The sequence below is a fragment of the Erpetoichthys calabaricus genome, chromosome 4, assembly GCF_900747795.2.
Source record: "Erpetoichthys calabaricus chromosome 4, fErpCal1.3, whole genome shotgun sequence".
NCBI lineage: Eukaryota > Metazoa > Chordata > Cladistia > Polypteriformes > Polypteridae > Erpetoichthys > Erpetoichthys calabaricus.
In genome coordinates this window covers 272,180,233-272,196,784 of record NC_041397.2, presented here as the reverse complement: position 1 = coordinate 272,196,784, position 16,552 = coordinate 272,180,233, and the positions used below count along the sequence as shown (strand labels likewise).

Sequence of the window (16,552 nt, the reverse complement as noted above, 5' to 3'; positions counted from 1 at the left end):
TTCTCATGCAGCTGGTAACAGTTTTTCCAGAGTCTTTCTTCTCAAAACAAGTATTGAAATTAGATTTCAAAAATTTTAAAGAGTGAGAAAGTTTTTTTTTTATTTTTCCAGGATTCTTGTATCATACTCATCCACTGGCACCAAATAACCATTCTCTTTAAATTTATTTATGACAAGAAGGTCAAAAAGGCATGCTTGTCTTGGGCCTCAGAAGATACAGTGACACAATTTAGAAGTTTAACATAGACAATGGAAAAGGGAACTGAGTGAAACAAAACCGTGTGTACTGTTCTGTTCTCAAGCTCAAGCTCTACACAGACAAAGTTGTCCTTTAAAATATACAATTTGAATTCTTTTTCTTAATATTTACAGGTAATGTATTGTAATTGCATGAACATAAAATCCATTTAGTATAAGCAGCTTGGTTCAAACAAGCAGATTTTCTTTTTCTTATTCCAGTGGCTTGTGAATTTTGGCCTTGTTTAGAGTGTTATTCTCTGTGGGAATTGTCTCACACAACATTGAATTCTGCACAAAAGAAGCAGATGAATAAATATTTACCTGTTTATATGTACTGTTATCATTTCAATAAAAAATTAAAAAGACAACAGCTTTGAAGACAACATGCTTAAAGGGATTTATCTTTTGGTATCACTTTTGTGACTAGAAAATATTATAATTTCCAATGACACTTTTTCATTTTTGAGATTTTCTTTTTTTCATACAGATACAGCATTAAAAATAGAGTTTGGCGGGACATGGTATATCTAGAGGTAGAGAATTAATTAGAAATGAAGTCATCAAACTTAAATCACTAAGTCAATGCCAGAAATAGGAAAACGTTTTTAAAAAGTGTTATCAAGAAGGGTTCCACACTAATTTTAAAATGATATATATTCCAAATGACATGTGGTTAATAATTACTTGATAACATGCAGCATGGCTTAACAGTACAAAGCTTAGTGATGCTGCTTCAGCTGACAACCCATGATCCTGAATTGGATAGAGTAGGTTTGAGACTGTTATATAAAACATAAAAATTGTTTATTTGTCTAACAGTACCTTTTTTGATTATCATTATATGCTGTTAATTCAAATTTATAAGCTTTGTAGAAAATCTGAACTTTACGAAACACAAATTTCTGAGGCCTTTATTTAAAAATCAATCTGATGTGAAATACCTTTTGAAGATAACTTTACATTATGAAGACAATAACTCAGTATATCATAGTTTATTATGTTTAATGCACATGTAGGTTAAGTAACTTAGTCAGAGACACCATTCCAGAGTAACATTAGACATCTGTGACCTCAAATTCTAGGCTGGAATGTACAGCACATATGTGTGTCAATCTCTTACTCGATCACTACTTGTTTTGCTTGGATACTTCACCTTACACTGATAATTATCACAAACACTTTAAAAGGCAAGTCTTTTCACTTCTTTAATTTTATACTGTATATGACAAATAAAGTCTAGCACTCCCCTCTAGTGGCAGTTCTTTCACAGCACAATAGCATTGGTTTTAACTGCATGTTACTTGAGAATTTCAGTTTGCTCCAGCCCACATAATAATAATAATAATAATACATTTTATTTATATAGCGCCTCTCCCATGCTCAAGGCACTTCACAGAGTTTAAGAAAGAACGGCAGGGTATACAGTACATAGGATTGTACTAAACCAAATAAATAAATAAAGAAGAGTAAGATAGTAATTCAGAGAAAAGCCTAAGAGACAACATAATTGATGGTCTAGCACACACACATACAGGTTACATGAGCATCTTGACATAGAGGTAAACTGAAAGAAGGGTAATAAAGTCAGATAGAGCTAAAAGCCTTCCTGAACACATGAGTTTTGAGTTGTTTTTTTAAAGAATTCATAAAGTCAGCAGACCTGATTAATTTTGGTAGGTCATTCCAGAGTCTGGGCGCTATACAGCTGAAGGCCCTGCCACCCATGGAGTGTAGATTAGTGTGGGGTACAACAAGGTTGCCAGAATCAGAGGACCTTAGTGGGCGGACAGGCACATAGTGATAGAGAAGGTCACTGATGTAGTTTGGCACAAGGTCGTTTAAGGTTTTGTAGGTTACTAGTAGAATTTTATATTCAATTCTGTAGGACACAGGGAGCCAGTGAAGACGAAGCAGGATGGGTGTGATGTGCTCGCTGCTGCTGGTCCGTGTAAGGACTCTTGCAGCCGAGTTTTGAATAATCTGGAGGTGTGATATAAGATTAGAAGGGGCACCTGCCAGTAGGGAATTACAATAATCGATGCGGGATGTGATAAAAGCATGGACAAGTTTCTCAGCATTAGAAAAGGAGAGGAAGGAGCGGACATGCGATATGTTACGGAGGTGAAAGTAAGAATGTTTCTTAATGTGATTTATGTGGGTGGAATAAGAAAGGGAGGAATCAACAATGACACCAAGATTCTTTGCAGTAGAGGCAGGTCTGATGAGATCACCGCCAAGATTGACTGGGAAGGAGCTCATTTTCTTAAGTTGCACTTTAGTCCCAGTTTGCAGGAGTTCAGTTTTGTTGCAATTTAATTTTAAAGAGTTCTGCTCCATCCAGGTTTTAATTTCACTGAGGCAAGTTGTGAGCTGAGAAACCTCTGATGAAGTTCCACTTTTAACATTGAAAATGAGTTGAGTATCGTCTGCATAAAAATGATAACCCAGTCCAAAGCTATGAATAATATGGCCAAGGGGAAGCATATAAATACAGAAAAGCAGAGGACCGAGGACAGAGCCTTGAGGAACTCCTTGTGTGACTGGCGCTGAGCTGGATCTGCTGTTGCCAAGACTAACAAACTCTTGCCTATCAGTCAGATAGGACTTGAACCACTGGAGGGCAGTGCCAGAGATACCCAGCATGTTCTCCATTCTGGACAGTAGGATGTCATGTCTAACAGTGTCAAATGCTGCACTGAGGTCTAACAGAATTAATATGCTAGTTCGTCCAGAGTCTGCTGCCATAAGCAAATCATTGGTTACCCATAGCAGAGCAGTTTCACAGCTGTGCTGTGCTCTGAAAAAAGTTACCATTATGTATTGTAACATTAGCCTTGAAATTAAACTAAAAGTTCTTAATATCTATTTATGATACAGACAATGGCTACCATATTAAATATTCTTTTCAAATAATGATTATATATTTATATACTGTATATAATGGTTATATGTTTGATCTAAGATGAATGATAATATAAACAGTATTTACAATTTGCATTTTAAGGTTTATTGAAGATTAGTCATTTTTTAAAATCTTTAAAAGTGGGTTTATGCTATCTTTTTAGTGTAAAGTTTGTGTATTTTATGTTATTTAAATTCTGACAAATTTCCTAAGAAGGCACTATTTGTCACTGTTTTGAAGAATTCGGAGGCGGTGGAAAAATCAGCTGTAATCATATTGAACAAATTGAGTGCCATTATGAACAATTCTGCATATCCTCTCTGTGACACACTAACACTGAGGACTTTCAGCCAATGAATTACTCAGCAGAAGTGTGTCAGGAAACGCTACTGGGGCTCCTTTATACCAAAAGCAATATGTCGGCATACTGCGTCACTGTGACTGGGACAGCCCAGTCAGAAGTTTCTTTCATTTTAATTTTTTTGCTTTATAGTTATTCCAGTATGTGTTCAGACTAAATTATTTGTGTAAAGTTATTCATTTAGTTATCTATCTACCTTCCGTATCCTCTCTATAATAAATATATATACTGTATTGGGGTTTTAGTCTTTCTCATATTTGATCTCCTGTCTGTTTTTCAATTCAAATATTGTAGATGGGATTGCATTGCATGTTCCTAATCAATATTTTGGATGCTGTCCCAGAAACGACAGCTACACTACAGCATCATTGTGTACATTTGCTCTTTGTTCTATCTCAATATTGTAAAGCAATTTCAAAAGTTTATTTCCCTCTTAATTCATTTAGCACTACCATATTTTCTTAAGAATTAATTGGAAAGTTAAGCTTTCTTGACAAAAGACACTGTGTTTTCATTTGTTTTTGCTTGTTTCTTTTATTGCATAGAACCATAGTGTAAAGGTTACCACTGCTACTTCACAAGTCCCGAGTCCTGGGTTAAAGTCCATGTGTCTATATGGACTGTTAAAAATGGATTTTCTTCCCATAATGTGAACTCTAAGATTAATTATTGATTTAAATAGACCTTGTATTATGAGTGAACACGTGATTCTGCTCATATTTTTTCTGAAACTAACTGACATCCTGTAGTGGGTACATTTCATTTTGCTGTGATTAGTGCTGCCAAGATAACTTCTAATTTATGGTAAAGAAGAAAATATTTAGTGTCAAACTGGATCAGAGTAAAATGATTTTCATGTAAACCATCATACGTTTTGATTTGGTCAATAGTTTGTCTCCCCTTTTCGAGGAGATCAAGCTAATTGACCAATAGTACATTTTCATAATAATCTCACAAGGCTTCAGTAACTTCTGTTATTATTTACCTAAACTTACCTTTCTATTTCTAGAATAAGGCTTCTAATATTTCACAAAGATTGAGAAAAAGCTTACTGAAATTCACTATCATTAAGACCCATTTTATTTCACTCATAGTTAATTATAACTTTACAGGTAGCCCTCTAATCTAAACTGATTGCTGAAGGAGTTTCTCTGAAGTATATTTTAGATTTTTTCATCACTACACCTGAAATCAATCTACTGTATATGAATAAAGGTGTTTGTGTTTTGTGTCACCTACTGCCTGTGACACACGTGTTTTGTAAATTACTTTAAAATATTGGTGTTAGTTTTACCTTGTACATTGCATCCATGTCTTTATTGATAAACAGTTTTGAAGAGTAGCATTACAGCACACGATTGCCATGTTAAAACACTCATGTTTAGTTCCCTGTTGCACTCTTGTGCAAATTAAACATACAGTACCTAAAAAGTACTCATTCCTCAGAAAATTTAATATATTATTGTTATATGATATCGAATTACAATGGATGTAAAACAAAAAGTAGTGGATCACAGATATATTCATCCCTTTAAGTCAAAATTAGTAGATACATCTTTGGCAATCATTACAGCACTGAGTCTGTATGGTCAGGTCTCTATCAGCTTTGCACATCTGGACACTGCATTTTTTTCCCCCATTCTTCTTTCCCAGATTGCTCAAGCTCTGTCAGCTTGCATTAAGATCTTGAACATCTTTTGTTAAGTCCAGCCACAAATTATTAAATTGTTAACTGGTTTGAGATCTCCATTCTGACTCGGCTACTCCAGGACATTAATGTTGTTTTTACGCCATTCCTTTGTAGTAATTGGCCTTTTCCCTTCACATGCTTTCTAGGCTCTACAGCAGAGAAGCATCCACACAGCATGATGCTATCATCACCATGCTTCATGTTTTTTTAAAAATGTGCAATGCTGAAACATGGCATTTACTTTAATGGCTAAAAAAAAATCACTTTTGGTCTCATGGGACCACAGAACTTTCTTCTAACTGACTTCAGAATCTCCCATGTGGCTTTCTTTTTGCAACTCTTCCATAAAGCTGCAACTGGTGAAGCATCAGGAAAACACAGTATATCAACTCTCAAACAATGTGGCTTGTAACACCATCAAAGTCTCTTGGTAGTGTCCCTCACTAGTCATCTTCCTACATGATTAGTTTTTGGGCCTGTTCTAGTTAGATTTTCAGCTATGCCACACTCTTTCCATTCCATAATGATTGAATTAATTAGAGTTCAAGGGATATTCAATGACTTTGACATTTTCTTGTCTCCACTCCCTGACTTGTGCTTTTTTAATCCCAGTTTCACTGAGTTGCTTGGAGTGTTCTTTTGTCTTCATTGTGTAGGTTAGGCCACCATATTGTCAGACCTGAGTTGGACCTTAATTATACTGCAGTAACCTGAAACCCCTTGAGTATACACAAGTGAACCCCATTGATCTAATTATGTAACATCTGTGGTATATGGCTGGCAGTTTATCCCAGCTAATACCCCCACGCTGCTTGATGGAGTCCTCCCTGCAACATGGAGGTGCCCCGAATTCCAGCAGGGCATCATGGACAATGGAGTTTTCCTGCACAGCCCTGCTTTTTACCATGGGGGCCGCCAGGGGAAGCTGCAGGGAGGCACAATGGTTTCTATTATAGCCCGGAAGTACTCCCTAGTCACAGAGATGGAAGAAAAGGAAGTGCTATGAAATCACATAGACTGAGGGACAGAAGCACTTCCGGGTCAAGGAATATAAAAGGACTGAGGGAAACCCCAGCAGACTGAGCCAGAATCGGGAGGAAGAGGACGAAGTTGCCTGGGAGGAGTGGTGGTGCCAAGGTGGAGAGAAAAAGTGTTTTTGGGACTGTGTTGGGCCTGTGGGACATGGGGAAGGTGTGTCCCATGGCTGAAGAGAAAAATAAAAAGTCTGTTGATTTTACACATGCCTCTGTGTCAGTCTGTGCCAGATCGGGTGATATATAGCACCTTATTACACATCTAAATCTAGTTGGATGCACCAGTGGTAATTTAGGTGTGTCACATTAAAGGGGATGAATACTTATTTGATTAATTATTTTGTGTTTTACATTTGTAATGAATTTAGACCACTTTATAGTGATTTGATAAAGGGTATTTTTCTGTTGATCAGTACGTGTCAAAAAAGCCAAATGAAATCCACTGTGATTCAATGTTGTATAACAATAAAATGTTAGACTTTCAATACTTTAAATAGGCAAATTAAACTTTTTAATGTGGATTTGTTTCAGGCAAATTAAACAGTCAAAAGACACACTGTCTGACTAATTTCAGTATTTACACTGATTTGGTACAATGAGATGTGTGTCTTTGTGTGCCCTTATTTGAACTAATGTCACCTTCAGTTATAATCCTAGCTTAGTGCTATGAATAACCAGTAAAGAGGGGGTCTGCTGGAGCCAATCCCAGCCAACACAGGGCGAAAGGCAGGAACAAACCCCAGGCAGGGCGCCAGCCCACCTCAGGACACACACACACCAAGCACACACTAGGGACAATTTAGGATCGGCAATGCACCTAACCTGCATGTCTTTGGACTGTGTGAGGAAACCGGAGCACCCGGAGGAAACCCACGCAGACACGGGGAGAACATGCAAACTCCACGCAGGGAGGACCCGGGAAGCGAACCCAGGTCTGTTTAAATTAAAAATGCTGTTGATAGCATTTGACCTGGATAGAGTCATAGTCACTTGTGATCCTGGTCAGACATTTACTCTTGCAGTGAATTATACATCCTGGTTGGTGTGATGCACTGGCATTTGATCAATCTTAGATAATTGTTCAAATGCACTACTGAATAACAATGTAGCATGCTCTAAAACTCTCAGCACAAAATGAACTATAACCTTTTACTTACCTATATGCTCCTGGCTTTCATTGCTATGAAAAAGCTCAAAAAACTAATTTTGTGCCATTATGATCACCTAAACTTAAAGGGGAGAGAGCGAGAGAAAATGAATTATCAAAAGCTTATAAGACATAAAACCAGGGTGAACAGTGCATAGACAATATAAAGCAATCAGGATTATTCAGGATGGGTGTCATTGAGTCATCATGTTAACACAAATCACCTGTTTGTTAGCATTTGATCTGAATCCAACCATTGCATAAAACATCAAAAACATTTTAATCTTGATCAATTACCATCTGAGTTTATACTGTTCAAATTGTATTTGGTTAAACTGTTCCATCAGCAATATTAACTTTTTAAAATTATTCAGTACCTCAGTCTTAATAACTCAGTACAGTGTGATCGAGTTAAAATTAGTTATTTTATTCATGCTGTGAATGCATGTTCCAAAACTTAGAAACTCAACTAAATGAAACAGTCAACTATCTACTGTGGTCAAACGGTAGTAACAACCAAATCCAAAACAAATGCTGGGACACCAGTCGGGTCATCCTGTTTAATTTTAAAAAATGAATCAAAACAATATTAAGCACTCAATAGCACTGGATGACAAAAACACGGGCTATAGACTTCTCTTATATTGAAAGTGCTGCTTGGTTGAGGAACTACGTCTTCTGGTTTGGCTCAGGTAAAAGTGAAACAACTCCTACTGGGGATGCCCAGCTTTATAGGACCTGGCCCTGGGAGGGGCGGAGTCAGTTGCCCTCGCTGGGCATCTTCACAGAGCTGTGTAGGTAAAAACAGGTAACAATGTAAACAACAGTGCCCTCCATCTTACATATGTCTGATGAGCCTGGAAGGTGACCCTCTGATTTAAATATGTGACACTATCTATCTATCTATCTATCTATCTATCTATCTATCTATCTATCTATCTATCTATCTATCTATCTATCTATCTATCTATCTATCTATCTATCTATCTATCTATCTATCTATCTATCTATCTATCTATCTATCTATCTATCTATCCAGACTTTTAAATTAGCTCAGGTCATTTAATTTTAAGATTTTCAAAATGTCCCTAATTTTATCAAGACATTACAGTCATGCATTGTACCGTACTTATTAAAAGGGACAACTCACTACACCACAATCAACTCTTTGGTTGGTTGTGATTCTCTCTTTAACTGTGTCAACAAGAAGGCAAAATGAACTGGCAATTAAATTAATGGGTCATTAATTAAGAAATTATTCAGTTGCTACAGTCTTTTTTTCTCTCACCTCTTCATTATGGTTTGATAGTGTGTCTCTTGAGTCTGCATAGCAAATATCAAACAATACAAATTAATTTCTCTATGAATGTTGCACCACCTTAAATGATTTGCTTCTTTACTTTTTGTTTTTTCATTTATGGATATATGCTTACCCCATGTAATATACTGACTGAATAAACACCACTTTTTTTGTGTTCCACTGTAAGTCAAGTAAATAGCCCTCTCCCAGAAAAGGATGGAAGGAAAAGGAGCAATTTACCTTTGTGTCAGATTGTCCTATATTGAATATTCATCCATTCCCCTAATCACACACAGAACTCTAGCGAGCCAAAGCTTTATGAATGTACACATTTGTGAGCATGAAAATATTAAGTGTTGTACTGTGTAATAGACAGCATGCAGGGACTAGCATCCCAGCCACGGTTGAACAAGGACCCTTACCTGTCCAGGAGGCCACTACAATGGAAGGACCAGAGGAGATGTGGATTGCTGATTATTCTCTCCAACAATACACTTGGAGACAGTCTCCCTGGTTTAGGATTCCCACATGGAAGCTCGCAGTGCATGCTGGAGCCTGTAGTCCCATGGGGCAGCCATGCTGGGTTCCATAGTGATTCACAATTCCTACTTTTTGGGACTGACCTGGAAGTACTTCTATCGGGCTATGTCCTGGCACCAGAAGTACTCCTGGGTCCAAGATAAAATGAGCCACTTGACCACATCCAGGTAAGTCAGACTTGGTTGGAAGAGGATGACGCTTGCCTGGAGGAGTGGAAGGAGAGAAACAGAGAGAAGAATTGAGTTATATCTGGTTTATGGCACTTTGTATAAGGGAATTTGTGTGAATAAACCTTTTTAATTTTACAGGGACTTGTGTCTGTGAAATTGTGTCTGGGGTTGGCAGTGCTTCAATGCCCCTTTGGTAGTCACAGTTGTTAATTTTATAAAGATCTGTCCTGATTTTATGAATTCCCACAAGTAACACTCAATTAATTTTCCTGTGACTTCTTTTTTAGAAACAACTTCTAAGGATTTTTTTTTTATTTTATTGAAAAATCACCAAGTGCTGTGGCAATGCACATTATGACTTATTAGCTGAACACAGATAGAAAGTCATTGTATATACTGGGAGGAACAACACAATCTGGAATTATATAAATTTATTGACAAGATATGATTATCCAAAATAAATTACAAATTACTTTTTGAATTGATGTTATTGTATGTCCATCGGCAGAGCAAAGGAAAATTTAATGAATCTCCCAGGGACAAACTGTTCTGTGAGGATCAAACATGATTACTTTTGTTTTTTTAATAGACTTTTCTAACCTGCTGCACTACACCACCTGTAATAGTAATGCAATATTCTCCTTAGTGAGTGATGTGAAAGGTCAAAACACAAAATGTGTGAAAAACAAATGCAACTTGGTTAAACCAGATACTGAAACCAACCTTTAAAGTGAAATAATGAGTCTAAAGATATGCACCAACAGCTGCAGCTAATGAAACTTTCTTAATTTTAAGGCATGAGCAGACTTACATTTTTTAAGCCAAAACAGAACAAAAATAACCCAATTTTAAACCCTGTGCTAAATGAATAGAAACTTTAATAATCCTGAAAGGAATTTGTGTGCTGTAGGCATTTGATGGGTTGATTTGACACTGATGATTTAACCTATTTAGACCTAATGAACTTAAAAATACTAGACAATATATATTGAATACATTTTGTATCATCTTTATGAAAATAATTTAAAAAAAGAATATAATACATATATGACTAGACTTCCTACTTAAAAGGTTTTGACTAATTCTGCTCTTGCTCATGCTTGCTTGTTTGCTGCTCTCATGGTTTTAAAATGGTTTTGCTCAATAAACAGTACTAATTGACTTAAATCTCCAACCCTCCTATATGACAGCATGTGGGGAGGTTTTGATTTTAGGAACAGGTGCCTTCAAGCCTTTAAAGAATATTTGCCAGTATTAACGATGAAGTGACTGTGTTTGAATTGTAAAACAAACATAGTCAAACACTTTAAAAAAAAAGAACACACACAGGTGTCTGCAGTGGATAAGAACCAGAAAAAATTGCCACTGGCAAGTAGTATTGCTTTATATAGACATCAATTTAAAGAACAAATTAATAACTAAATGTTATCATTACTTGCACTCTGTACTTAAGAATTTATGTATCATCCCTGTTTTATCAGACACATGCTCAGAAAAATATACTGTCTTTTCAAAAATCCTTGGGCTGTGTTAGGGTTAGTCATTAAAATTATATATATACATATTTTATTACATACAAGAGAGTTTAGCAAAATGGAGAACTGATAGGTGTTTGACCACTGAATATCAATCTGTATGTACAACCTATTACTTCTTCATATTTGTTTAAAATATCAGAAACTACAATGCTCATTGACATGGCACAGTCTCCTTTGATTCAACAAAATAAACTTGCCACTGATTGGTCATTTTGGCCATGTTTGATCTTCAAACATAATCTCCTAGGACTAATATTTATTAACTGCTTGAAGGCATTGAAACCACAAACTGAAGTTTGCTTGAAGCTTGAATAAAAAACTGATTACCATATATGCTCACGTATAAGTTGGGTTTTAAAACTCGAAAAATCAATTATAAAATCAAACCCTGACTTATACGCCCGTTCAAAAATGCGACTTAGTTTTTTTTTTTTACACCTTCTTGCCTCCTCTAATCTCGCATCAGTTTCTCAGATACATCGATTTTTGTTGCAGCAGTGCAGTTACCAATTTCTTTCTCTATTTCAACAACGTTTATTTTAAAACCAACTTCACGTTTTCTTCTGATCAAACGCTCCATTGTAGATAAGGGATGCTCATACGATAAAGGTGTATGAGGGTGTGAGATACAAAAAACACAAATCAGTGCAAATGTTGCTTCAGAATAGTTCAGGTATTACCGTGTGGTCACATAAGCACAATAGTGAGAGAGAGAGAGAGAGAGAGAGAGAGAGAGAGACAGGGGTTAGGAGCACACACTGATACAGCGCATTGACACACACCACATAGAAAAAAAGGAAGTGAGCTCCGTGGTTACTCTGTCAGGTGTGCGTTAGCATATCATAATCCCTTGTACCAATAGCATGAGTTTTGCGCATTCAACTTATACGACCGGCATTATAAAATACCAGAAATTATACTGTAAAATCAAGTCCCGACTTATCTGCGGGAGAACTTATCCACGAATATATATGGTAGTTAAAATATAATGCATTGTGTGTTCAAGAAGGTAGAGGGCAAGGAACTGAATTTGTAACCATAAAGCTTACAGTTCAGAATATGTCTTCAACCACCTGTGAACATGCCACTGCAACTATAATCACATCATTTAATGTAGGGGTGGAAAACTCCAGGCCTGGAGTGCCTCAGTGGCTACAGGTTTTCATTCTAACCCTTTTCCTAATCAGTGACCAATTTTCACTACTAATTAACTTTTCCACATCACTTTAATAACCCTGTTAGAAGAATTCAGCCCTCTGAATTGATTCCTTTCTTCATTAAATTACAGCCAAGCAGAAATGAGCTGTGAAACGAGCGAACAGATGACCAGCTAAACTGGGGCTTTAAACTCCAACCAATTTCACTCCAATCGCTTTCTTAATGAGAAGCCATTTCTTGCTGTTAATTAAACCCATTATTTAATTCCATGGCTTGTTGTTGTTCTCATTCTACCACAGCACACATTTCGAAAACTGTTGTATTTCTGTTCTTTCTAAGAGCTCCGTCAAAATGTTTTGATGACCTGAGAGATCAATCTTACCAAGACCATCACCTCTCTTTAATTTCAGATATTGTGTAATGGGCACAGGGGAGATGGTCATGTGGTGGCTTGTTTTGTGTCTCATTATTGTTTGGCTGCTAATTAAAGAAAAAGAAACAACTATGGGGCCTGAGTCAAGTTAATTAAAAGAAGTAATCAGCAGCAAAAACTGGTCACTAATTAAGAAGATGGTAAGAATGAAAACCTGCAGCCACTGTGGCACTCGAGGCCTGGAGTTCGCCACCCCTGATTTAATGCCTTTTTTTTTTTGTTCTTTATTTGTTCTTTATTTCGCCTTATACAATTTCTTGTATTAGGAATTTGGTAGTTTTCGCATACCCCTTGGGGTCAGAGCACAGGGTCAGCCATTGTACAGCGCCCCTGGAGCAATTACAGGTTAAGGGCCTTGCTCAAAGGGCCCAGCAGAGCAGTGGCCTTTTTGGCAGTGACGGATAGGATAGTGTTTGCCAAAGACGCATGCTATATGAAATAATGTTGGCCTCTGCTGAAATTAGAGGAAGATCAGTTCAATTTACATATGAAAATAAACATATTGTTCTATAAAGTATTAGGCTGACATCATTTAAGTTCCAGGATTAGTGTGTAAGGGTTAAGTGAAGTGTCTAAGAAGGTGAGTTTCATACTCAAGAAGGAGAGTGATTTGACCTTTGTAGGTGAGCCACTGCTGAGAACTGACAGCAAGCAGACTAACTTGGAGGGAGTCAGTTTGGCAAAGTGCTAAATTGCTCTTAGTGTAATTATATTGAGCAGCTCAAGCTCAAAATATCTTCCACAAATGATGAGCTCAGTACGTAAGGCAGAATACTCCAGTAGCCATGTACTGCAGGAACATTATAAAACAAACGTGACTTACTTAAGTGAAAAATTCTACTTAAGTCTGTATGTTATTAATCACTGATAAAATCAAAATATAATCTATATATATAAAATTCCTATGTGCGTCCAGGTGTCCGTGTGTGGGTGTCTTCTGGTGAAGTGCGCATGCGCGGGGCACGGTGCGATGCGCGATATTACTGTCAGAGAAAGTTAGAGGCGTTTTACGGAAATACAAACCAGTATTACTGCAAGAGGAAATTAAAGGTACACAATACAGTGACGCATATTACGGCCACATACAAGCCAGTATTACTGTCAGAGGAGATTAAAGGCATATTACCGATGCACACGCCTGTATTACCGCCAGAGAAAATTAAAGGTATATTATGGATGTACAAGCCAGCGGATGTACAAGACGGTATCCTTCAATATGGGCGTGCACAGGCATCCTTCAATAAGGGCGCGCACAAAAAGGCGAGCCTCAAAAGGGCGACCTCAATTGGGCGCAGCGAATAAAGGCGCGTGTAAATAAAGATCTGCACCTTTGTTGCTGTTCACATATTCCAGAGCCATTTGAACTAAATTATCTACGAACGCCTTTATTCGCTGCGCTCAATTGAGGTCGCCCTTTTGAAGGTCGCCTTTTTGTCCGCGCCCTTATTGAATAGAGCCATACAAGACAGTATTACCGTCACAGAAAATTAAAGACACACAATACACGGCGGCAGCCCATGAAGAACGGTCAGCTCAGCAAGTAAACATCAACAAAAGAAAGGCTGAAAGAAAGAAAAATACGACCAACAAAAAGAATGAGGTCAAAGTCCCTTGCCATTTAATATAGACTGTTCCTACTAATGTTTATGCACTACTGTTCTAGGCGCCCGTTATTGTAACGGGCTAAATAACTAGTGCACCTATAAGACACGAAGGTAAGCATTTGTATACACTTAAACCAAACAAGACTGGCTGCTAGTTAAGTGTAAATGCATGTAAGTTCAGAGAAACTGTTTTGTCTACATACCTTTACCTTGCCTGAATAATCAAGCTGATTGAATAGCTAGATGGAATGTGGAATGAACTCAATTACTCATTTGGAAAATGCTCTTCACTTTACTAATAACTAATATGACTGTTTTTTATACTCTAATTGAAATAACTTTACTTCTTTCTATAGAAACTTCATTAACAACTTTGCATGCCTCAGTCTCAAGCTCAATATCTCCAACAACCAAAGAGGAATTTATTGGTAATTATTCAACAATATAAAATATGTTTCATTATTAAATTAAACTAAACAAAAATATTTCTGTAATGCTTCATGTGGTTATCAGATGTCTGGTCTGATAAGATATTATTTTAATTGTTCTTTTCCTTTGTGCATTCTCTGATTAATCACATTAGTTTCATGTTTTAGCTAAGTTACTGTAGCAGTGATACTTTCAGCAACACATTATTTTATTATTTTAAATAAGTAAAACTGTAATAAATGTATGCATTAGCAGTACTGACTTTGTCCAGGTTATCTACACAAGGGCCCATCTTACCCTAATTTAGGACCCAGGAGCTCCTAGCATACTACAAACTGGTTCCTATTATAACATTCAGAAGGGCGCTACCTGTCTCAAATGAGCACCTTCTGCTACCACATGCTACCCTGGAGTTGTCCTACTGATCTTCTACTAATCACCCATTCCATTTCTCTTTTACTTTTATGTCCCTCTAAGTAAGAACTTCAAAGGAACCTTTTAAATAAGTCGCCAGTATGGGATCCTGTCTTATACTAAAATTCGGGCTTGAGCTACTGTATCTACTACCTCTTTATACTTTTACTACTGGAAACCCCTTGCCAGCCACCTACCCCTTATATCACTTATATATAATTTCAGTAAGTTTACCAGTAGACTATAGCACTGACCACACTTATCATCTGATTTGCAAAGTTATGGACATTTGGCTTGAATATAAAGAAATTATTGCAATTTTACAATACATATTACTTATTAATTAAAATGAAGTTAAAATGATTTGGTATTTTGCATTTAAATATCCCCTACACATTATTTTTTTTTAGTTTCCACTTTTAGATCTGGTGATAGCGCTCAGTAATTCTGAACACAATATGCACCATTTAAAACATAATAGACATGGAGAGTGCAGTAGTCATTCTTTATTTATTGTTATACTGAAACATAAACCTTTCATCAACAGAACTTCAATATTAAATGTAACTTCAATATAATATAATCATAAAATAATAAATGTGTCATCAAATGTTGATGAAATAATAGTTTTTACTTTATATTTCAAAAAATGTTTGACCTGGCTGAAAATAAAGGTAAGTAAGTGGGTAAGTGCAGTGTCATAATGCACTCTCTAAATCCTAGCAAATAAAAAAATAACTGCAGTTATGTATTGAAATATATACATAATTTCTGTTTTTACTTATTTCATTACAGCCATATATCATATGGATGTTGAGATGGGCAAATCAATTGATCTGACATGTGGTAATTTCACTAATAAAGACATTTTGCATGTGATATGGGAAATTGAACCATATGTTGGAAATTCTTGCCGTCTTGCAAAGAGCAAAAAAGACCCACCTGAAGACAGCTGTAAGGATAGAAGACAAGTTAAAAGTAAAATAGGAAGAAATAATACTGAAGAGCAGTTTTACCTGCACATCCCAGAGCTGGAATTTAAATATGAAGGAATTTACAAGTGTGAAGTTGTTTACAATGGGGGTGCCTGGAAAGAACATCTTTATTTAAATGCTACTGGTAAGACACAGTGTCATTTCTAAATGTTATCTAAATTAATTCTTTATTACTGAAATCAATAATAGAAAATCTTGAAAAGGACTGTTACAGTTTTATAAGTATCTTTACAGGAACATTATCAGTAATCACCATAATCTTTGGCTTAATGGTCATTTTCCAGATTTACCCAGGTTGATCCAAATTGTTTTCTCCCACTCTCCACTGTCTTTTAATATCATCAGACATCTCCTCCAATTACATGTTTCTTGGTTTCTCTCTTGGCTCACCCCTCAGCATTTTACCCAATTACCCTCTGCCTTTTGTCCTATATGTCCAAACCACCTTCCTCTGTTTGTGCACAGCACGGCACTTACCACGTCCACATACAGTCTTTTAGCAGCTTTACAGTAACAAAATGTTGAAAACGTCCTTTATGTGTTTATGTCTATTACATCACGAACAATATCATCCATCACAAATATTTTGTGCAAAAA

The 16,552-nt window shown here is 36.5% G+C and overlaps 1 protein-coding gene across 2 annotated transcripts in view; it reads left to right on the top strand.

Moving 5' to 3' along the window:
- The window catches only part of si:ch211-214p13.9 (cell surface glycoprotein CD200 receptor 1-A), a 78,667-nt gene that overhangs the window by 43,344 nt on the left and 18,771 nt on the right, over positions 1–16,552 (top strand). The window contains exons 2-3 of one of the 2 annotated variants that reach the window (XM_028800805.2): positions 14,474–14,545; positions 15,756–16,079. In XM_028800805.2, the coding sequence (XP_028656638.1) occupies positions 14,474–14,545; positions 15,756–16,079 (396 nt within the window). The remainder of the gene's footprint in view (positions 1–14,473; positions 14,546–15,755; positions 16,080–16,552) is intronic. The other variant, XM_028800806.2, reaches the window with a different exon arrangement.